Consider the following 24,758-nt stretch of genomic DNA (forward strand, 5'->3'; position numbering starts at 1 on the left):
ATAAGCCGGTGGTCTTACCTACGCTTAGATAAAGGAACCCAGCCTGTTTCTTTAAATAGGAGAGTTTTGGAGCCTGTCACGATTAATATTTGCACCGCTTCAAGCAGAATTTTCTTGATGTTAAGACTTAGATATTCTGGTATATTGTCCCAAATAGTATCGGCATATTTCAGGCCTGACCCCGCCGTCACCAACTTTCTCAATTCAATACTCAGCCTCAAATCTGAGGTTTTACCTCAAATTTATGAACTTTCCTTTAAAGGATTTGAGTTGAGGAACGAGTGAGGAATTTGAAAATTTTGGTAACGGAGGAGCCAGGTCTAATAAAGGAGAAGTACAATTTTTGAAGACTATTTCTATCTAGGGAATGTATATATTTTACCTTGTGCATTAGACCCAATTTTGCATATGCTTTAGATAGAATTTTATGTTTTCTCATGCTGCACAACCTCACCGCAGCTCTGTTTTTGCTGTCTGATAAATGAACTCAACACTTTGGCATGATGAAATATGTCATTTATTAAAACTGAAGAAAGTAAAGAAAAATATAATCAACATCGTAGGGGATCAGACCCCAAAACTGCTCACACAAAATGTTAAACGTTAAATAACTTATCAATATGCTGATCCCCTTAAATTACAGAAAAACAATATTTCGTTCAAAATTATATACAATATATACAAAACCAGCAAAAAGATGGCACCTCAAAAATAAAATATACAGAATAACAATATTTTGTATATATATGCAACTTTCAAATATTGGATTGGTGAAACGGGGATGGAGGTGGGTGTATCAAAACATTACTTGTGCTTACACTCTCAGATCAGAGATGAAGACAGAATGACCCTACTCTCACTGGTCAGATACTGACCGGATCAAATCACGTGACCATATCGTTTAATTTGATTGGCTATTAAATTTAATTTGGGGAGAATTACACCATATTATTTTTTAATTACATAATAGGTCACTGGGAGGTTTTTAGACTAGGGAATTTGGCTAAAAATAGACTTGGACAGTGACCACTGAAGGGAAATTGGCCAACGACCTCTACAAGGTTTGGGAAAGAAATGCAACATATCTAATCAAACATAAACATGAAAAATACAATAAATAAGCATATAGAATTATAGCATTCAACACAAAAATACAATTATTAACACAATTGTTGTTTGATATGTTAGTTCCACGATAGATTGCTACTTATAGTTACTCTGTTAGTTTATGCGATTCTACATCTTTGAGATGGACATCATCGAATCTCGTACTTATAAACTAAGGCATTTTGCCAAAAAAAAACCAAACTACAAAATGCTTGCACCAGAGTACTTGCTCACACCTTTGGTATTTAAACACGTGTGATGCTGTCCGTTAGGTATATCTGATTTTAACTGATAAGTTATTATTAGGAAATTAATCAAAAACCTTCTTTCATTTTCGATAAACAAGCCCGAATTAGCAAAAACGAGAGTAAGAAGGTGGACACACATTAGCGGATCCAAGTCAGGGATAGTCTCGATCAAAATATATACTTGCAATTAAATAATATTGAATGATTACGTAAAGAGTGAATATATTTACTGTTAGCCTATTTGAAGAATACATAGACGTTAAGATTTGACAAATATTGAATAAATAAAATGAGTCAATTCGTTTTTTTAGTGGGCGATTTTAGTTTTAATACTCATTCGCTTGCACAGCACGACCTCTGGTGAGAGAATTGGGTAGAACTTTCCAGAACGGGGTAACAAAGGACGCGGATTGACTAATTAACGAAAAGTGTAGGACGAGTTCATCATGCATTTTTGAATGGGTGTTTTTTTCCTCAAACCACATAGATGTTGTTCATGCCCTAGATCTGCCGTACGGCTGCACTTCCGTCAAACTGTCTATCACCAAATTCTTTTGTGCGGACACTAGGTTGGACAAGAAATCTTGAATTTTCAAAACACAATGACCGCATGTCGTCTAATTAATTATAGCACATCAAGTTATTATCTGCTATGGCACACATCTATACTTTAAAAAAAAAACCTTAATCACTCTGCATTTTTTTTTAATATTGACTAAACAATCAGTTTATACAATTAAATCATGGTTGGATAGATATACCGGAATAAACTTTCACATTTGTGCAAATATGAATCCTTCTACTGAATGTCAAAGGACATTGATTAAATGTAAACTGCAATTTTTAAATATCGTTAAATAGAGAAGCTTCAAGCAGAATTTTCTTGATGTTAAGACTTAGATATTCTGGTATATTGTCCCAAATAGTATCGGCATATTCCAGGCCTGACCCCGCCGTCACCAACTTTCTCAATTCAATACTCAGCCTCAAATCTGAGGTTTTACCTCAAATTTATGAACTTTCCTTTAAAGGATTTGAGTTGAGGAACGAGTGAGGAATTTGAAAATTTTGGTAACGGAGGAGCCAGGTCTAATAAAGGAGAAGTACAATTTTTGAAGACTATTTCTATCTAGGGAATGTATATATTTTACCTTGTGCATTAGACCCAATTTTGCATATGCTTTAGATAGAATTTTATGTTTTCTCATGCTGCACAACCTCACCGCAGCTCTGTTTTTGCTGTCTGATAAATGAACTCAACACTTTGGCATGATGAAATATGTCATTTATTAAAACTGAAGAAAGTAAAGAAAAATATAATCAACATCGTAGGGGATCAGACCCCAAAACTGCTCACACAAAATGTTAAACGTTAAATAACTTATCAATATGCTGATCCCCTTAAATTACAGAAAAACAATATTTCGTTCAAAATTATATACAATATATACAAAACCAGCAAAAAGATGGCACCTCAAAAATAAAATATACAGAATAACAATATTTTGTATATATATGCAACTTTCAAATATTGGATTGGTGAAACGGGGATGGAGGTGGGTGTATCAAAACATTACTTGTGCTTACACTCTCAGATCAGAGATGAAGACAGAATGACCCTACTCTCACTGGTCAGATACTGACCGGATCAAATCACGTGACCATATCGTTTAATTTGATTGGCTATTAAATTTAATTTGGGGAGAATTACACCATATTATTTTTTAATTACATAATAGGTCACTGGGAGGTTTTTAGACTAGGGAATTTGGCTAAAAATAGACTTGGACAGTGACCACTGAAGGGAAATTGGCCAACGACCTCTACAAGGTTTGGGAAAGAAATGCAACATATCTAATCAAACATAAACATGAAAAATACAATAAATAAGCATATAGAATTATAGCATTCAACACAAAAATACAATTATTAACACAATTGTTGTTTGATATGTTAGTTCCACGATAGATTGCTACTTATAGTTACTCTGTTAGTTTATGCGATTCTACATCTTTGAGATGGACATCATCGAATCTCGTACTTATAAACTAAGGCATTTTGCCAAAAAAAAACCAAACTACAAAATGCTTGCACCAGAGTACTTGCTCACACCTTTGGTATTTAAACACGTGTGATGCTGTCCGTTAGGTATATCTGATTTTAACTGATAAGTTATTATTAGGAAATTAATCAAAAACCTTCTTTCATTTTCGATAAACAAGCCCGAATTAGCAAAAACGAGAGTAAGAAGGTGGACACACATTAGCGGATCCAAGTCAGGGATAGTCTCGATCAAAATATATACTTGCAATTAAATAATATTGAATGATTACGTAAAGAGTGAATATATTTACTGTTAGCCTATTTGAAGAATACATAGACGTTAAGATTTGACAAATATTGAATAAATAAAATGAGTCAATTCGTTTTTTTAGTGGGCGATTTTAGTTTTAATACTCATTCGCTTGCACAGCACGACCTCTGGTGAGAGAATTGGGTAGAACTTTCCAGAACGGGGTAACAAAGGACGCGGATTGACTAATTAACGAAAAGTGTAGGACGAGTTCATCATGCATTTTTGAATGGGTGTTTTTTTCCTCAAACCACATAGATGTTGTTCATGCCCTAGATCTGCCGTACGGCTGCACTTCCGTCAAACTGTCTATCACCAAATTCTTTTGTGCGGACACTAGGTTGGACAAGAAATCTTGAATTTTCAAAACACAATGACCGCATGTCGTCTAATTAATTATAGCACATCAAGTTATTATCTGCTATGGCACACATCTATACTTTAAAAAAAAAACCTTAATCACTCTGCATTTTTTTTTAATATTGACTAAACAATCAGTTTATACAATTAAATCATGGTTGGATAGATATACCGGAATAAACTTTCACATTTGTGCAAATATGAATCCTTCTACTGAATGTCAAAGGACATTGATTAAATGTAAACTGCAATTTTTAAATATCGTTAAATAGAGAAGGTATGTGAAGTTTGCTGATCCACACACAGACACACGTAAAAACGATTGATTTTATCAGAGGAAAACCATGAATATTTTAAGGTTTATTTCTGAGCTTTTCTATCTCTTGAATTTCTTTACTGTACAGCAAACAGTTATATCAAAGCAGAGCAACAACCCAAATACAAACGACAACACCCCGGCACCGATGTATCCAGTGATCGCTGCGGACGTCCGATGATCAAGGGCACTGATTCTTTTTATTCTTTCCGAGGTTAAGAGACTTTTGTCGATAGTGAGGTTAGATTTGATTTGTTGAAGACTAGCATTGAGATTTTCAATTTGTCTTTTGTGATTTTCTGGGTTGTTCCAATATATAATTCGTTCGGTATACAATATAGCTGAAAATCAAGTTTTGATTGAATGGTAACAAAACGTCACATCAGTTTTTAACAAATCAGAAATATAACAGATTAGCTGAATTTTTAAAATGGATAATAAAACTTAAAATAAGTTTTCATAGTAGTTTCTTTGATGAAATAAGGGTATTGTAGGCTTAATAATTCATAATGAACACATTTTTTCTTTATCATACAGTATATATCTTATATGTTTATGCATCTTATAATACAGATACTAAACGTAAGCTCACGGTAATCACACAATGGTCCTCCCCATTCAGCGGTACAGTTGCAGACAAAGGATCCATCGGTATTGTGACATATACCACCATTGAGGCACATTTTGTTATTTTCACATTCATTTATATCTGAAAACAAAATCACTGCTTGCTAAACTACCAAATGTGTAGGTTTTGTTTCATTGCAAATGCAATGTACAGTGTCGATAGTCATTTTCCTTAATGAAAAGAAGATTAAAGTGCACAGTTTAGTGTTTCTTTGTTGGTATTATTTGATGTTTCAACTTAAATATAATACTATCTATGTATGAATATTTGAATTCTCTTAAATTACTTTCGAATATAGTTTTTAGCAATCATACATTTTTTAAAGAAATGGCTTTGTTGTTTAAATAATTACATGTAAATACTCACTAGTGTGACAATAAACTTTTACTACTTTGAAATCGATTAATCTTAAAAAAAAGTATGCATATTTGCAGTTAACCTTCCAAGCACAGATTCCCAGTCCATCCACTCATGCAGACACAGTGAAAGGACCCACATGTGTTGATACAGCTTTTGGATGTGTTCAAGGGGCAAACATTTAGGATGCACTCGTCAACATCTGTGAAAAAATCCATATATGTTAATTTAAAACATCCTTGAGATTCATTCATCAGCAATTTTTACGCATATAGTCAAAAGATGATTTGCTATGAATCAAACCAATCAATATATGTTTTCTCTTCAATCTGGATGTTTGCGTTTGCAATACATTTTACATCCATTAGACTCATGAAGAACAGGAGACTTTTCAATCACCAGATGACGATCAAAACATAAAAAAAACCAGCTTAATTAAAATAATGAAATAATATTTTATGTGAAATTTCATACTATTATTCAATATGGAGAAGAAAAACTCATGAATTAAGCAGTTTCCTATTTTTTTCTAACAATCTTGCCTCCGTATCGAATTGACAAACTGTATAATGTAAGTTTTTGGGGCATATTTCTAAACACATTTGTAATCGTGTTTCCGTAAAGAATAAATTTCTACATACATTTATTTATGAAAAATGGATCGTTCATTTGACAATTTCTTAATTTCAACTTTATCCTTCATAACCAACGTAAACTTTCAACAAAAATCATATTATCATAATTTTGATTATAACTTTAACAATGATACTTCTTGATTCTTTTTTTTCCTTATTTTTCCTGTTCTATAAATAAGTTTAATTTTATTAAAGTTGGTTTAAACTATTCCACTAGGCAGATTACATGTACCAAGAGTTTGATAGATTACAGAAAACAATGATGTACGCTGGATCCTTGAATGTACTTTATCAATTTAAAATTTTAAGATATAATAAACTCATCTATCTGTATCAGGCAATGTTGTATTATATCATTACCTATCTCACATCTTGAGCCGGTCCATTCTGCTAAGCAATTACATGTGTAAGACCCAAGATTGTTTACGCAAGATCCATTATTAAAACAAAGCGATTCATTTCCAAGACTCGCATCAGAACATTCATCCACATCTGTAAAAATATCAGAAAACCAATTCATCCAATGGCCATAGAGTGAATCTTTATATCAAATGTGTTCTGCTCAAATCAAAGTACTTAGAGAACAGACATCCAGGCTCATTTGTCACAGGGGCATCGGAAGGTAGTTTATACTAGGACGGCGAATTAAATCGATAAGGGTGGAACGGGTGTTAAATTGAACCGTATTTGAATTTGAAAATAGATATTAAATGAGATAACCTACACATATCTTAAATGAATCAATTTACGTATTGTTACTTACTTACTTAAGATTAAAGTGCACAGTTTAGTGTTTCTTTGTTGGTATTATTTGATGTTTCAACTTAAAAATAATACTATCTATGTATGAATATTTGAATTCTCTTAAATTACTTTCGAATATAGATTTTAGTAATCATACATTTTTTTAAAGAAATGGCTTTGTTGTTTAAATAATTACATGTAAATACTCAGTAGTGTGACAACAAATTTTAACTACTTTGAAATTGATTAATCTTTAAAAAAAGTATGCATATTTGCAGTTAACCTTCCAAGCACAGATTCCCAGTCCATCCACTCATGCAGACACAGTGAAAGGACCCACATGTGTTGATACAGCTTTTGTATGTGTTCAAGGGGCAAACATTTAGGATGCACTCGTCAACATCTGTGAAAAATTCCATATATGTTAATTAAAAACATCCTTGAGATTCATTCATCAGCAATTTTCACGCATATAGTCAAAAGATGATTTGCTATGAATCAAACCAATCAAATATTTATGTACGATATGTTTTCTCTTCAATCTGGATGTTTGCGTTTGCAATACATTTTACATCCATTAGACTCATGAAGAACAGGAGACTTTTCAATCACCAGATGACGATCAAAACATAAAAAAACCCAGCTTAATTAAAATAATGAAATAATGTTTTATGTGAAATTTCATACTATTATTCAATATGGAGAAGAAAAACTCATGAATTAAGCAGTTTCCTATTTTTTTCTAACAATCTTGCCTCCGTATCGAATTGACAAACTGTATAATGTAAGTTTTTTTGGCATATTTCCGTGGTCTTAGCTGTCTATCCAATGAAGGTCTAAGCTTAAAAAATAGGAAAATTCTAAATACATAATAAATCCTGTTTTTGCGAGGAAGAAACTTCTGTTTTATCCATGAAAAACGAATCTTTTATTCGACAATTATTTAATAAAACCTCATTCTATCATATCTAACAAAAATTACCGCCAAACAAAATTAGCATTATTTTAGAGAGTTTTAATAATTACACCTGATTTTTTTTTATCTTATACTTTTAAAAACTCTAAATACATGTTTAATCGTGTTTCCGTAAAGAATAAATTACTACATACATTTATTTATGAAAAATGGATCGTTTATTTGACAATTTCTTAATTTCAACTTTATCCTTCATAAGTAACGTAAACTTTCAACAAAAATCATATTATCATAATTTTAATTATAACTTTAACAATGATACTTCTTGATTCTTTTTTTTCCTTATTTTATATGTTCAATAAATAAGTTTAATTTTATTAAAGTTGGTTTAAACTATTCCACTAGGCAGATTACATGTACCAAGAGTTTGATAGATTACAGAGAACAATGATGTACGCTGGATCCTTGAATGTACTTTATCAATTCAAAATTTTAAATTATAATAAACTCATCTATCTGTATCAGGCAATGTTGTATTATATCATTACCTATCTCACATCTTGAGCCGGTCCATTCTGCTAAGCAATTACATGTGTAAGACCCAAGGTTGTTTACGCAAGATCCATTATTAAAACAAAGCGATTCATTTCCAAGACTCGCATCAGAACATTCATCCACATCTGTAAAAATATCAGAAAACCAATTCATTCAATGGCCATAGAGTGAATTTTTATGTCAAAGGTATTCTGTTCAAAGAACTGAGAGAACAGACATCCAGGCTCATTTGTCACAGGGGCATCGGAAAGTAGTTTATACTAGGACGGCGAATTAAATCGATAAGGGTGGGACGGGTGTTAAATTGAACCGTATTTGAATTTGAAAATAGACATTAAATGAGATAACCTACACGTACTATCTTAAATGAATCAATTTACGTATTGTTACTTAGATGACAGAACAACAAGGAATAAAGAAAAACTGAACTTAATAATGATTGTTATTCATTGACATTTGACGACATAAAATGTGCATAAAGATAACACAACTCAAATTTATGCTACGAAATGTTGTATGCATGTAAAAAGGCCAATTAAGTCCACCCAAAATGGATCTGATTTGTCACTCTATATTCTGAAATCAGTCTTTCTATGTGTTCTAAATTAATTTCCGTGTATCTCATGTGATGTGCATTGAGAACGATTTCATGATATGGCATAATTCACTGATTACGGACTAAATATACATATTGACCACTAATGAATTAATTTAATTTTTAATGATGGTAATACATATTTATATCGTAATCGTGTACATAATTACAAATCGGGAGGGGGAGGGGTAAACTATTTAGCATCCAAACGGACATTAACTATTGTTCAAGCTTCCCGTAAAAAGTCGTACTTTAGAATGTGTAAACATCCACCGCTCAGTACACTGTAACTCTACATTGGAACCTCTTAGAATGTAGAGAGATACTTAAATGACTAACTGACATGATAAACATTCTACAACATTCTACCCTTCTTTGCAAATCCATTCGTCCAATGTCAGTATTGGATATGTACATGTATGATGCATGTATGCGTTGAAAGATGAATAGTTTTCCTGTCCTTATGCGAGGGGTTGTTCAATATGCAATGTGTATTGTATGTAATATCAAAACTATTTCGACTTGAATAGTAAAATAAACATAACCGAATGAAAATTGTTAATGCAAAGTTTAATGTAAGCTCTGATTTCTTCAATATGCTAAACCCCTTTCCTGGCCATTTTAAAACAGTGGTCAACTGGAGCTACAAATATTGAAATGTCTACAAGTTTAGAACTGTTGTGGAGCTGAATGCTTGTGTCTACACGATTTGTAAGGTATTGAATAGAACTATTCAAGAAATCGTGCAACGCGTTATGGTACTGTGCTACAATACACATTCCATATCGTACAGCCCTCGTATGGAGACTGTATAGCGGTTAACGTAACAATAGATATCGAAAATTAATAGCAGTAGTCTGAGAGAGATAGGAAATAATAGTACTAATATCATTTTTCATGCTAGCTTTAACAGTTAAGCTCACGTCTACAACTACTTGATTTTTATTTTCAACATTTTGCAATAATTGTGAATTCACTTTGACGAGTTTATCTAAATGCTTCATAAGAACATTGTATATGTCGGATATCTTAATACAACCATCCATGCAGAGGTCTCCAGTAAACCCCGATGGACAAATGCACCGAAAGGAGCCAAACGTGTTGATGCAATCACTGGCGTTCGTATTACACGGGTAGTCCAAACATTCATCGATATCTATAATTATGTACACAGTTCCATTAAAATGCATGAATATAGTATTTAACCTGAGAATCATATTTTAAGAAAAAACGTATTCAGTATTAATAAATAAAGATTATCGTGTTCACATGTAAATAAAATGTGAATAAATTAAAAGGAGTTACCTAGTTCGCAATTGGTACCATTCCATCCTGATTCACAGAGACATTTGTAAGATTCACCTACCGACTCGCTTGTTCCGTTGTTCAGACACGGCTCTGATACATTACATATATCTGAAGAAAAGATAAAATTTCATTTTTTTTCAATGTTGGAGTTACAGTATAATGGATTACATTGAATTTTGTCGAACAGGGGACAATCTCTACCATTTCAATCAATCTGTGAAGTAGATAGTTATCAACATATCTACAAATGTAAATGTTAAGAAACGCAAACATGCACATGGCAAATGTCAAATTTCTTATATATTAGTTTTTAACAAATCAGTGAAATATAACAGATTAGCTGAATTTTTAAAATGGATAATAAAACTTAAAATAAGTTTTCATTGTAGTTTCTTTGATTAAATAAGGGTCTTGTAGGCTTAATAATTCATAATGAACACATTTTTTTTATCATACAGTATATATCGTATATGTTTATGCATCTTATATAACAGATACTAAATGTAAGCTCACGGTAATCACACAATGGTCCTCCCCATTCAGCGGTACAGTTGCAGACAAAGGATCCATCAGTATTGTGACATATACCACCATTGAGGCACATTGTGTTATTCTCACATTCATTTATATCTGAAAACAAAATCACTGTTTGCTTAACTACCAAATGTGTAGGTTTTGTTTCATTGCAAATGCAATGTACAGTGTCGAAAGTCATTTTCCTTAATGAATAGAAAATTAAAGTGCACAGTTTAGTGTTTCTTTGTTGTTATTATTTGATGTTTCAACTTAAATATAATACTATCTATGCATGAATATTTGAATTTTCTTAAATTACTTTCGAATATAGTTTTTAGTAATCATACATTTTTTAAAGAAATGGCTTTGTTGTTTAAATAATTACATGTAAATACTCAGTAGTGTGACGATAAATTTTAACTACTTTGAAATTGATTAATCTTAAAAAAAAGTATGCATATTTGCAGTTAACCTTCCAAGCACAGATTCCCAGTCCATCCACTCATGCAGACACAGTGAAAGGACCCACATGTGTTGATACAGCTTTTGGATGTGTTCAAGGGGCAAACATTTAGGATGCACTCGTCAACATCTGTGAAAAAATCCATATATGTTAATTAAAAACATCCTTGAGATTCATTCATCAGCATTTTTCACGCATATAGTCAAAAGATAATTTGCTATGAATCAAACCAATCAAATATTTATGTACGATATCTTTTCTCTTCAATCTGGATGTTTGCGTTTGCAATACATTTTACATCAACTGGACTGACTTTTCAATCACCAGATTACGATCAAAACATAAAAAACCCGCTTAATTAAAATAATGAAATAAAATTTTATGTGAAATTTCATACTATTATTCAATATGGAGAAGAAAAATCATGAATTAATCAGTTTCCTATTTTTTTCTAACAATCTTGCCTCCGTATCGAATTGACAAACTGTATAATGTAAGTTTTTTGGGCATATTTCCGTGGTCTTAACTGTCTATCCAATGAAGGTCTAAGCTTAAAAAATAGGAAAATTCTAAACATATATTCAATCCTGTTTTTGCGAGGAAGAAACTTGTTTTATCCATGAAAAACGAATTTTTTATCGACAATCATTTAATAAAACCTCATTCTATCATATCTAACAAAAATTACCGCAAAACAAAATTAGCATTATTTTAGAGAGTTTTGATAATTACACCTGATTTTATTTTTTTCTTATACTTTTTAAAAACTCTAAATACATGTTTAATCGTGTTTCCGTAAAGAATAAATTACTACATACATTTATTTATGAAAAATGGATCGTTCATTTGACAATTTCTTAATTTCAACTTTTTCCTTCATAACTAACGTAAACGCAACGTAAACTTTCAACAAAAATCATATTATCATAAGTTTAATTATAACTTTAACAATGATACTTCTTGATTCTTTTTTTCCCTTATTTTATATGTTCTATAAATAAGTTTAATTTTATTAAAGTTGGTTTAAACTATTTCACAAGGCAGATTACATGTACCAAGAGTTTGATAGATTACAGAAAACAATGATGTACGCTGGATCCTTGAATGTACTTTATCAATTTAAAATTTTAAGATATAATAAACTCATCTATCTGTATCAGGCAATGTTGTATTATATCATTACCTATCTCACATCTTGAGCCGGTCCATTCTGCTGAGCAATTACATGTGTAAGACCCAAGATTGTTTACGCAAGATCCATTATTAAAACAAAGCGATTCATTTCCAAGACTCGCATCAAAACATTCATCCACATCTGTAAAAATATCAGAAAACCAATTCCTTCAATGGCCATAGAGTGAATTTTTATATCAAATGTATTCTGCTCAAATCAAAGTACTTAGAGAACAGACATCCAGGCTCATTTGTCACAGGGGCATCGGAAGGTTGTTTATACTAGGGCGGCGAATTAAATCGATAAGGGTGGGACGGGTGTTAAATTGGACCGTATTTGAATTTGAAAATAGACATTAAATGAGATAACCTACACGTACTATCTTAAATGAATCAATTTACGTATTGTTACTTAGATGACAGAACAACAAGGAATAAAGAAAAACTGAACTTAATAATGATTGTTATTCATTGACATTTGACGACACTCTATATTCTGAAATCCGTCTTTCTATGCGTTCTAAATTAATTTCCGTGTATCTCATGTGATGTGCATTGAGAACGATTTCATGATATGGCATAATTCACTGATTACGGACTAAATATACATATTGAACACTAATGAGTTAATTTAATTTTTAATGATGTTAATACATATTTATATTGTAATCGAGGGGTAAACTATTTAGCATCCAAGCGGACATTAACTATTGTTCAAGCTTCCCGTAAAAAGTCGTACTTTAGAATGTGTAAACAACATAATCCGCCGCTCAGTACATTGTAACTCTACATTGGAACCTCTTAGAATGTAGCGAGATACTTAGATGACTAACTGACATGATAAACATTCTACAACATTCTACCCTTCTTTGCAAATCTATTCGTCCAATGTAAGTATTGGATATGTACATGTATGATGCATGTATGCGTTGAAAGATGAATAGTTTTCCTGTCCTTATGCAAGGGGTTGTTCAATATGCAATGTGTATTGTATGTAATCTCAAAACTATTTCGACTTGAAAAGTAAAATAAACATAACCGAATGAAAATTGTTTACGCAAAGTATAATGTAATCTCTGATTTCTTCAATATGCTAAACCCCTTTCCTGGCCATTTTAAAACAGTGGTCAACTGGAGCTACAAATATTGAAATGTCCATAAGTTTAGAACTGTTGTGGAGCTGAATGCTTGTGTCTACACGATTTGTAAGGTATTGAATAGAACTATTCAAGAAATCGTGCAACGCGTTATGGTACTGTGCTACAATACACATTCCGTATCGTACAGCCCTCGTATGGAGACTGTATAGCGGTTAACGTAACAATAGATATCGAAAATTAATAGCAGTAGTCTGAGTGAGATAGGAAATGATAGTACTAATATCATTTTTCATGCCAGCTTTAACAGTTAAGCTCACGTCTACAACTACTTGATTTTTATTTTCAACATTTTGCAATAATTGTGAATTCACTTTGACGGGTTTATCTAAATGCTTCATAAGAACATTGTATATGTCGGATATCTTAATACAACCATCCATGCAGAGGTCTCCAGTAAACCCCGGTGGACAAATGCACCGAAAGGAGCCAAACGTGTTGATGCAATCACTGGCGTTCGTATTACACGGGTAGTCCAAACATTCATCGATATCTATAATTATGTACACAGTTTCATTAAAATGCATATTTCATTTAACCTGAGAATCATATTTTAAGAAAAAAAGTATTCAGTATTTATAAATAAAGATTATCGTGTTCACGTGTAAATAAAATGTGAATATATTAAAACGAGTTACCTAGTTCGCAATTGGTACCATTCCATCCTGATTCACAGAGACATTTGTACGATTCACCTACCGACTCGCATGTTCCGTTGTTAAGACACGGCTCCGATGCATTACATATATCTGAAGAAAAGATAAAATTTCATTATTTTAAATGTTGGAGACAAGGGGACAATTTCTACCATTTCAACCAATCTGTGAAGTAGATAGTTATCAACATATCTACAAATGTAAATGTTTAGCAACGCAAACATGCACATGGCAAATGTCAAATTTCTTATATATTAGTTTTTAACAAATCAGTGAAATATAACAGATTAGCTGAATTTTTAGAATAGATAATAAAACTTAAAATAAGTTTTCATTGTAGTTTCTTTGATGAATAAGGGCATTGTAGGCTGAATAATTCATAATGAACACATTTTTTTAACATACAGTATATATCGTATATGTTTATGCATCTTATATAACAGATACTAAACGTAAGCTCACGGTAATCACACAATGGTCCTCCCCATTCAGCGGTACAGTTGCAGACAAAGGATCCATCAGTATTGTGACATATACCACCATTGAGGCACATTGTGTTATTTTCACATTCATTTATATCTGAAAAATATCACTGTCTGCTTAACTACCAAATGTGTAGGGTTTTTTTCATGGTAAATACAATGTACTGTGTCGAAAGTCATACTCAATGAAAAGAAGATTAATGTGCACAGTTTAGTGTTTCTATGTTGGTATTATTTTATGTAACAACTTCGTAATAAATATAACAATAGTACTAACTATGAATGAATATTTGAATTCTCTTAAATTACTTTCGAGTATAGTTTTTAGTAATCATACATATTTTATAGAAATGGCTTTGTTGTTTAAATAATTACATGTAAATACTCAGAAGTGTGACAATAAATTTTAACTACTTTGAAATTGATTAATCTTAAAAAAGTATGCATATTTGCAGTTAACCTTCCAAGCACAGCTTCCCAGTCCATCCACTCATGCAGACACAGTGAAAGGACCCACATGTGTTGATACAGCTTTTGGATGTGTTCAAGGGGCAAACATTAAGGATGCACTCGTCAACATCTGTGAAAAAATCCATATATGTTAATTTAAAACATCCTTGAGATTCATTCATCAGCATTTTTCACTCATATAGTCAAAAGATAATTTGCTATGACTCAAACCAATCAAATATTTATGCACGATATGTTTTCTCTTCAATCTGGATGTTTGCGTTTGCAATACATTTTACATCTATTGGACTCATGAAGAACAGGAGACTTTTCAATCACCAGATTACGATCATAAAAAACCGCTTGTTCAAAATAATGAAATAAAATTTTATGTGAAATTTCATACTATTATTCAATATGGAGAAGAAAAACTCATGAATTAATCAGTTTCCTATTTTTTTCTAACAATCTTGCCTCCGTATCGAATTGACAAACTGTATAATGTAAGTTTTTTGGGCATATTTCCGTGGTCTTAGCTGTCTATCCAATAAAGGTCTAAGCTTAAAAAATAGGAAAATTCTAAATACATATTCAATATTGTTTATGCGAGGAAGAAACTTGTGTTTTATCCATGAAAAACGAATCTTTTATTCGACAATCATTTAATAAAACCTCATTCTATCATATCTAACAAAAATGACCGCCAAACAAAATTAGCAATATTTTGGAGAGTTTTAATAATTACACCTGATTTTATTTTTTCTTGTCCTTTATAAAAATTCTAAATACATGTTTAATCGTGTTTCCATAAAGATTAAATTTCTACATACATTTATTTATGAAAAATGGATCGTTAATTTGACAATTTCTTAATTTCAACTTTATCCTTCATAACTAACGTAAACTTTCAACAAAAATCATATTATCAAAAGTTTAATTATACCTTTAACAATGATACTTCTTGATTCTATTTTTTCCTTATTTTATATGTTCTATAAATAAGTTTAATATTATTAAAGTTGGTTTAAAATATTTCACAAGGCAGATTACATGTACCAAGAGTTTGATAGATTACAGAGAACAATGATGTACGCTGGATCCTTGAATGTACTTTATCAATTTAAGATTTTAAAATATAATAAACTCATCTATCTGTATCAGGCAATGTTGTATTATATCATTACCTATCTCACATCTTGAGCCGGTCCATTCTGCTGAGCAATTACATGTATAAGACCCAAGATTGTTTACGCAAGATCCATTATTAAAACAAAGCGATTCATTTCCAAGACTCGCATCAGAACATTCATCCACATCTGTAAAAATATCAGAAAACCAATTCCTTCAATGGCCATAGAGTGAATTTTTATATCAAATGTATTCTGCTCAAATCAAAGTACTTAGAGAACAGACATCCAGGCTCATTTGTCACAGGGGCATCGGAAGGTAGTTTATACTAGGACGGCGAATTAAATCGATAAGGGTGGGACGGGTGTTAAATTGGACCGTATTTGAATTTGAAAATAGATATTAAATGAGATAACCTACACGTATCTGAAATGAATCAATTTACGTATTGTTACTTAGATGGCAGAACAACAAGGAATAAAGAAAAACTGAGCTTAATAATGATTGTTATTCATTGACATTTGACGACATAAAATGTGCATAAAGATAACACAACTCAAATTTATGCTACCAAATGTTGTATGCATGTAAAAAGGCCAATTAAGTCCACCCACAATGGATTTGATTTGTCTCTCTATATTCTGAAATCAGTCTTTCTATGCGTTCTAAATTAATTTCCGTGTATCTCATGTGATGTGCATTGAGAACGATTCCATGATATGGCATATTTCACTGATTACGGACTAAATATACATATTGAACACTAATGAATTAATTTAATTTTTAATGATGTTAATACATATTTATATTGTAATCGAGGGGTAAACTATTTAGCATCCAAGCGGACATTAACTATTGTTCAAGCTTCCCGTAAAAAGTCGTACTTTAGAATGTGTAAACAAAGTAATCCGCCGCTCAGTACATTGTAACTCTACATTGGAACCTCTTAGAATGTAGAGAGATACTTAAATGACTAACTGACATGATATACGTTCTACAACATCCTACCCTTCTTTGCAAATCTATTCGTCCAATGTAAGTATTGGATATGTACATGTATGATGCATGTATGCGTTGAAAGATGAATAGTTTTCCTGTCCTTATGCGAGGGGTTGTTCAATATGCAATGTGTATTGTATGTAATCTCAAAACTATTTCGACTTGAATAGTAAAATAAACATAACCGAATGAAAATTGTTTATGCAATGTTTAATGTAAGCTCTGATTTCTTCAATATGCTAAACCACTTTCCTGGCCATTTTTAAACAGTGGTCAACTGGAGCTACAAATATTGAAATGTCCATAAGTTTAGAACTGTTGTGGAGCTGAATGCTTGTGTCTACACGATTTGTAAGGTATTGAATAGAACTATTCAAGAAATCGTGCAACGCGTTATGGTACTGTGCTACAATACACATTCCGTATCGTACAGCCCTCGTATGGAGACTGTATAGCGGTTAACGTAACAATAGATATCGAAAATTAATAGCAGTAGTCTGAGTGAGATAGGAAATGATAGTACTAATATCATTTTTCATGCCAGCTTTAACAGTTAAGCTCACGTCTACAACTACTTGATTTTTATTTTCAACATTTTGCAATAATTGTGAATTCACTTTGACGGGTTTATCTAAATGCTTCATAAGAACATTGTATATGTCGGATATCTTAATACAACCATCCATGCAGAGGTCTCCAGTAAACCCCGGTGGACAAATGCACCGAAAGGAGCCAAACGTGTTGATGCAATCACTGGCGTTCGTATTACACGGGTAGTCCAAACATTCATCGATATCTATAATTATGTACACAGTTTCATTAAAATGCATATTTCATTTAACCTGAGAATCATATTTTAAGAAAAAAAGTATTCAGTATTTATAAATAAAGATTATCGTGTTCACGTGTAAATAAAATGTGAATATATTAAAACGAGTTACCTAGTTCGCAATTGGTACCATTCCATCCTGATTCACAGAGACATTTGTACGATTCACCTACCGACTCGCATGTTCCGTTGTTAAGACACGGCTCCGATGCATTACATATATCTGAAGAAAAGATAAAATTTCATTATTTTAAATGTTGGAGACAAGGGGACAATTTCTACCATTTCAACCAATCTGTGAAGTAGATAGTTATCAACATATCTACAAATGTAAATGTTTAGCAACGCAAACATGCACATGGCAAATGTCAAATTTCTTATATATTAGTTTTTAACAAATCAGTGAAATATAACAGATTAGCTGAATTTTTAGAATAGATAATAAAACTTAAAATAAGTTTTCATTGTAGTTTCTTTGATGAATAAGGGCATTGTAGGCTGAATAATTCATAATGAACACATTTTTTTAACATACAGTATATATCGTATATGTTTATGCATCTTATATAACAGATACTAAACGTAAGCTCACGGTAATCACACAATGGTCCTCCCCATTCAGCGGTACAGTTGCAGACAAAGGATCCATCAGTATTGTGACATATACCACCATTGAGGCACATTGTGTTATTTTCACATTCATTTATATCTGAAAAATATCACTGTCTGCTTAACTACCAAATGTGTAGGGTTTTTTTCATGGTAAATACAATGTACTGTGTCGAAAGTCATACTCAATGAAAAGAAGATTAATGTGCACAGTTTAGTGTTTCTATGTTGGTATTATTTTATGTAACAACTTCGTAATAAATATAACAATAGTACTAACTATGAATGAATATTTGAATTCTCTTAAATTACTTTCGAGTATAGTTTTTAGTAATCATACATATTTTATAGAAATGGCTTTGTTGTTTAAATAATTACATGTAAATACTCAGAAGTGTGACAATAAATTTTAACTACTTTGAAATTGATTAATCTTAAAAAAGTATGCATATTTGCAGTTAACCTTCCAAGCACAGCTTCCCAGTCCATCCACTCATGCAGACACAGTGAAAGGACCCACATGTGTTGATACAGCTTTTGGATGTGTTCAAGGGGCAAACATTAAGGATGCACTCGTCAACATCTGTGAAAAAATCCATATATGTTAATTTAAAACATCCTTGAGATTCATTCATCAGCATTTTTCACTCATATAGTCAAAAGATAATTTGCTATGACTCAAACCAATCAAATATTTATGCACGATATGTTTTCTCTTCAATCTGGATGTTTGCGTTTGCAATACATTTTACATCTATTGGACTCATGAAGAACAGGAGACTTTTCAATCACCAGATTACGATCATAAAAAACCGCTTGTTCAAAATAATGAAATAAAATTTTATGTGAAATTTCATACTATTATTCAATATGGAGAAGAAAAACTCATGAATTAATCAGTTTCCTATTTTTTTCTAACAATCTTGCCTCCGTATCGAATTGACAAACTGTATAATGTAAGTTTTTTGGGCATATTTCCGTGGTCTTAGCTGTCTATCCAATAAAGGTCTAAGCTTAAAAAATAGGAAAATTCTAAATACATATTCAATATTGTTTATGCGAGGAAGAAACTTGTGTTTTATCCATGAAAAACGAATCTTTTATTCGACAATCATTTAATAAAACCTCATTCTATCATATCTAACAAAAATGACCGCCAAACAAAATTAGCAATATTTTGGAGAGTTTTAATAATTACACCTGATTTTATTTTTTCTTGTCCTTTATAAAAATTCTAAATACATGTTTAATCGTGTTTCCATAAAGATTAAATTTCTACATACATTTATTTATGAAAAATGGATCGTTAATTTGACAATTTCTTAATTTCAACTTTATCCTTCATAACTAACGTAAACTTTCAACAAAAATCATATTATCAAAAGTTTAATTATACCTTTAACAATGATACTTCTTGATTCTATTTTTTCCTTATTTTATATGTTCTATAAATAAGTTTAATATTATTAAAGTTGGTTTAAAATATTTCACAAGGCAGATTACATGTACCAAGAGTTTGATAGATTACAGAGAACAATGATGTACGCTGGATCCTTGAATGTACTTTATCAATTTAAGATTTTAAAATATAATAAACTCATCTATCTGTATCAGGCAATGTTGTATTATATCATTACCTATCTCACATCTTGAGCCGGTCCATTCTGCTGAGCAATTACATGTATAAGACCCAAGATTGTTTACGCAAGATCCATTATTAAAACAAAGCGATTCATTTCCAAGACTCGCATCAGAACATTCATCCACATCTGTAAAAATATCAGAAAACCAATTCCTTCAATGGCCATAGAGTGAATTTTTATATCAAATGTATTCTGCTCAAATCAAAGTACTTAGAGAACAGACATCCAGGCTCATTTGTCACAGGGGCATCGGAAGGTAGTTTATACTAGGACGGCGAATTAAATCGATAAGGGTGGGACGGGTGTTAAATTGGACCGTATTTGAATTTGAAAATAGATATTAAATGAGATAACCTACACGTATCTGAAATGAATCAATTTACGTATTGTTACTTAGATGGCAGAACAACAAGGAATAAAGAAAAACTGAGCTTAATAATGATTGTTATTCATTGACATTTGACGACATAAAATGTGCATAAAGATAACACAACTCAAATTTATGCTACCAAATGTTGTATGCATGTAAAAAGGCCAATTAAGTCCACCCACAATGGATTTGATTTGTCTCTCTATATTCTGAAATCAGTCTTTCTATGCGTTCTAAATTAATTTCCGTGTATCTCATGTGATGTGCATTGAGAACGATTCCATGATATGGCATATTTCACTGATTACGGACTAAATATACATATTGAACACTAATGAATTAATTTAATTTTTAATGATGTTAATACATATTTATATTGTAATCGAGGGGTAAACTATTTAGCATCCAAGCGGACATTAACTATTGTTCAAGCTTCCCGTAAAAAGTCGTACTTTAGAATGTGTAAACAAAGTAATCCGCCGCTCAGTACATTGTAACTCTACATTGGAACCTCTTAGAATGTAGAGAGATACTTAAATGACTAACTGACATGATATACGTTCTACAACATCCTACCCTTCTTTGCAAATCTATTCGTCCAATGTAAGTATTGGATATGTACATGTATGATGCATGTATGCGTTGAAAGATGAATAGTTTTCCTGTCCTTATGCGAGGGGTTGTTCAATATGCAATGTGTATTGTATGTAATCTCAAAACTATTTCGACTTGAATAGTAAAATAAACATAACCGAATGAAAATTGTTTATGCAATGTTTAATGTAAGCTCTGATTTCTTCAATATGCTAAACCACTTTCCTGGCCATTTTTAAACAGTGGTCAACTGGAGCTACAAATATTGAAATGTCCATAAGTTTAGAACTGTTGTGGAGCTGAATGCTTGTGTCTACACGATTTGTAAGGTATTGAATAGAACTATTCAAGAAATCGTGCAACGCGTTATGGTACTGTGCTACAATACACATTCCGTATCGTACAGCCCTCGTATGGAGACTGTATAGCGGTTAACGTAACAATAGATATCGAAAATTAATAGCAGTAGTCTGAGTGAGATAGGAAATGATAGTACTAATATCATTTTTCATGCCAGCTTTAACAGTTAAGCTCACGTCTACAACTACTTGATTTTTATTTTCAACATTTTGCAATAATTGTGAATTCACTTTGACGGGTTTATCTAAATGCTTCATAAGAACATTGTATATGTCGGATATCTTAATACAACCATCCATGCAGAGGTCTCCAGTAAACCCCGGTGGACAAATGCACCGAAAGGAGCCAAACGTGTTGATGCAATCACTGGCGTTCGTATTACACGGGTAGTCCAAACATTCATCGATATCTATAATTATGTACACAGTTTCATTAAAATGCATATTTCATTTAACCTGAGAATCATATTTTAAGAAAAAAAGTATTCAGTATTTATAAATAAAGATTATCGTGTTCACGTGTAAATAAAATGTGAATATATTAAAACGAGTTACCTAGTTCGCAATTGGTACCATTCCATCCTGATTCACAGAGACATTTGTACGATTCACCTACCGACTCGCATGTTCCGTTGTTAAGACACGGCTCCGATGCATTACATATATCTGAAGAAAAGATAAAATTTCATTATTTTAAATGTTGGAGACAAGGGGACAATTTCTACCATTTCAACCAATCTGTGAAGTAGATAGTTATCAACATATCTACAAATGTAAATGTTTAGCAACGCAAACATGCACATGGCAAATGTCAAATTTCTTATATATTAGTTTTTAACAAATCAGTGAAATATAACAGATTAGCTGAATTTTTAGAATAGATAATAAAACTTAAAATAAGTTTTCATTGTAGTTTCTTTGATGAATAAGGGCATTGTAGGCTGAATAATTCATAATGAACACATTTTTTTAACATACAGTATATATCGTATATGTTTATGCATCTTATATAACAGATACTAAACGTAAGCTCACGGTAATCACACAATGGTCCTCCCCATTCAGCGGTACAGTTGCAGACAAAGGATCCATCAGTATTGTGACATATACCACCATTGAGGCACATTGTGTTATTTTCACATTCATTTATATCTGAAAAATATCACTGTCTGCTTAACTACCAAATGTGTAGGGTTTTTTTCATGGTAAATACAATGTACTGTGTCGAAAGTCATACTCAATGAAAAGAAGATTAATGTGCACAGTTTAGTGTTTCTATGTTGGTATTATTTTATGTAACAACTTCGTAATAAATATAACAATAGTACTAACTATGAATGAATATTTGAATTCTCTTAAATTACTTTCGAGTATAGTTTTTAGTAATCATACATATTTTATAGAAATGGCTTTGTTGTTTAAATAATTACATGTAAATACTCAGAAGTGTGACAATAAATTTTAACTACTTTGAAATTGATTAATCTTAAAAAAGTATGCATATTTGCAGTTAACCTTCCAAGCACAGCTTCCCAGTCCATCCACTCATGCAGACACAGTGAAAGGACCCACATGTGTTGATACAGCTTTTGGATGTGTTCAAGGGGCAAACATTAAGGATGCACTCGTCAACATCTGTGAAAAAATCCATATATGTTAATTTAAAACATCCTTGAGATTCATTCATCAGCATTTTTCACTCATATAGTCAAAAGATAATTTGCTATGACTCAAACCAATCAAATATTTATGCACGATATGTTTTCTCTTCAATCTGGATGTTTGCGTTTGCAATACATTTTACATCTATTGGACTCATGAAGAACAGGAGACTTTTCAATCACCAGATTACGATCATAAAAAACCGCTTGTTCAAAATAATGAAATAAAATTTTATGTGAAATTTCATACTATTATTCAATATGGAGAAGAAAAACTCATGAATTAATCAGTTTCCTATTTTTTTCTAACAATCTTGCCTCCGTATCGAATTGACAAACTGTATAATGTAAGTTTTTTGGGCATATTTCCGTGGTCTTAGCTGTCTATCCAATAAAGGTCTAAGCTTAAAAAATAGGAAAATTCTAAATACATATTCAATATTGTTTATGCGAGGAAGAAACTTGTGTTTTATCCATGAAAAACGAATCTTTTATTCGACAATCATTTAATAAAACCTCATTCTATCATATCTAACAAAAATGACCGCCAAACAAAATTAGCAATATTTTGGAGAGTTTTAATAATTACACCTGATTTTATTTTTTCTTGTCCTTTATAAAAATTCTAAATACATGTTTAATCGTGTTTCCATAAAGATTAAATTTCTACATACATTTATTTATGAAAAATGGATCGTTAATTTGACAATTTCTTAATTTCAACTTTATCCTTCATAACTAACGTAAACTTTCAACAAAAATCATATTATCAAAAGTTTAATTATACCTTTAACAATGATACTTCTTGATTCTATTTTTTCCTTATTTTATATGTTCTATAAATAAGTTTAATATTATTAAAGTTGGTTTAAAATATTTCACAAGGCAGATTACATGTACCAAGAGTTTGATAGATTACAGAGAACAATGATGTACGCTGGATCCTTGAATGTACTTTATCAATTTAAGATTTTAAAATATAATAAACTCATCTATCTGTATCAGGCAATGTTGTATTATATCATTACCTATCTCACATCTTGAGCCGGTCCATTCTGCTGAGCAATTACATGTATAAGACCCAAGATTGTTTACGCAAGATCCATTATTAAAACAAAGCGATTCATTTCCAAGACTCGCATCAGAACATTCATCCACATCTGTAAAAATATCAGAAAACCAATTCCTTCAATGGCCATAGAGTGAATTTTTATATCAAATGTATTCTGCTCAAATCAAAGTACTTAGAGAACAGACATCCAGGCTCATTTGTCACAGGGGCATCGGAAGGTAGTTTATACTAGGACGGCGAATTAAATCGATAAGGGTGGGACGGGTGTTAAATTGGACCGTATTTGAATTTGAAAATAGATATTAAATGAGATAACCTACACGTATCTGAAATGAATCAATTTACGTATTGTTACTTAGATGGCAGAACAACAAGGAATAAAGAAAAACTGAGCTTAATAATGATTGTTATTCATTGACATTTGACGACATAAAATGTGCATAAAGATAACACAACTCAAATTTATGCTACCAAA

General features: G+C 31.6%; 1 protein-coding gene across 2 annotated transcripts in view; it reads right to left on the reverse strand.

The window, feature by feature from the left end:
• Positions 1–2,663: 2,663 nt before the first annotated feature.
• Positions 2,664–24,758, reverse strand: part of LOC105329424 (neurogenic locus notch homolog protein 1) — a 30,023-nt gene continuing 7,928 nt past the window's right edge. The window contains exons 8-33 of one of the 2 annotated variants that reach the window (XM_034474050.2): positions 24,240–24,371; positions 23,066–23,185; positions 22,586–22,702; positions 22,106–22,216; positions 21,844–21,960; positions 20,222–20,353; positions 19,048–19,167; positions 18,568–18,684; positions 18,088–18,198; positions 17,826–17,942; positions 16,204–16,335; positions 15,030–15,149; positions 14,550–14,666; positions 14,070–14,180; positions 13,808–13,924; positions 12,285–12,416; positions 11,111–11,230; positions 10,636–10,752; positions 10,120–10,230; positions 9,854–9,970; positions 8,213–8,344; positions 7,032–7,151; positions 6,365–6,496; positions 5,452–5,571; positions 4,977–5,093; positions 2,664–4,725 (exon numbers count right to left, since the gene is read on the reverse strand). In XM_034474050.2, the coding sequence (XP_034329941.2) occupies positions 4,445–4,725; positions 4,977–5,093; positions 5,452–5,571; positions 6,365–6,496; positions 7,032–7,151; positions 8,213–8,344; positions 9,854–9,970; positions 10,120–10,230; positions 10,636–10,752; positions 11,111–11,230; positions 12,285–12,416; positions 13,808–13,924; positions 14,070–14,180; positions 14,550–14,666; positions 15,030–15,149; positions 16,204–16,335; positions 17,826–17,942; positions 18,088–18,198; positions 18,568–18,684; positions 19,048–19,167; positions 20,222–20,353; positions 21,844–21,960; positions 22,106–22,216; positions 22,586–22,702; positions 23,066–23,185; positions 24,240–24,371 (3,290 nt within the window). In that variant the 3' untranslated portion in view covers positions 2,664–4,444. The remainder of the gene's footprint in view (positions 4,726–4,976; positions 5,094–5,451; positions 5,572–6,364; positions 6,497–7,031; positions 7,152–8,212; positions 8,345–9,853; positions 9,971–10,119; positions 10,231–10,635; positions 10,753–11,110; positions 11,231–12,284; positions 12,417–13,807; positions 13,925–14,069; positions 14,181–14,549; positions 14,667–15,029; positions 15,150–16,203; positions 16,336–17,825; positions 17,943–18,087; positions 18,199–18,567; positions 18,685–19,047; positions 19,168–20,221; positions 20,354–21,843; positions 21,961–22,105; positions 22,217–22,585; positions 22,703–23,065; positions 23,186–24,239; positions 24,372–24,758) is intronic. The other variant, XM_066069291.1, reaches the window with a different exon arrangement.

The sequence above is a fragment of the Magallana gigas genome, chromosome 8, assembly GCF_963853765.1.
Source record: "Magallana gigas chromosome 8, xbMagGiga1.1, whole genome shotgun sequence".
NCBI classification, from domain to species: domain Eukaryota; kingdom Metazoa; phylum Mollusca; class Bivalvia; order Ostreida; family Ostreidae; genus Magallana; species Magallana gigas.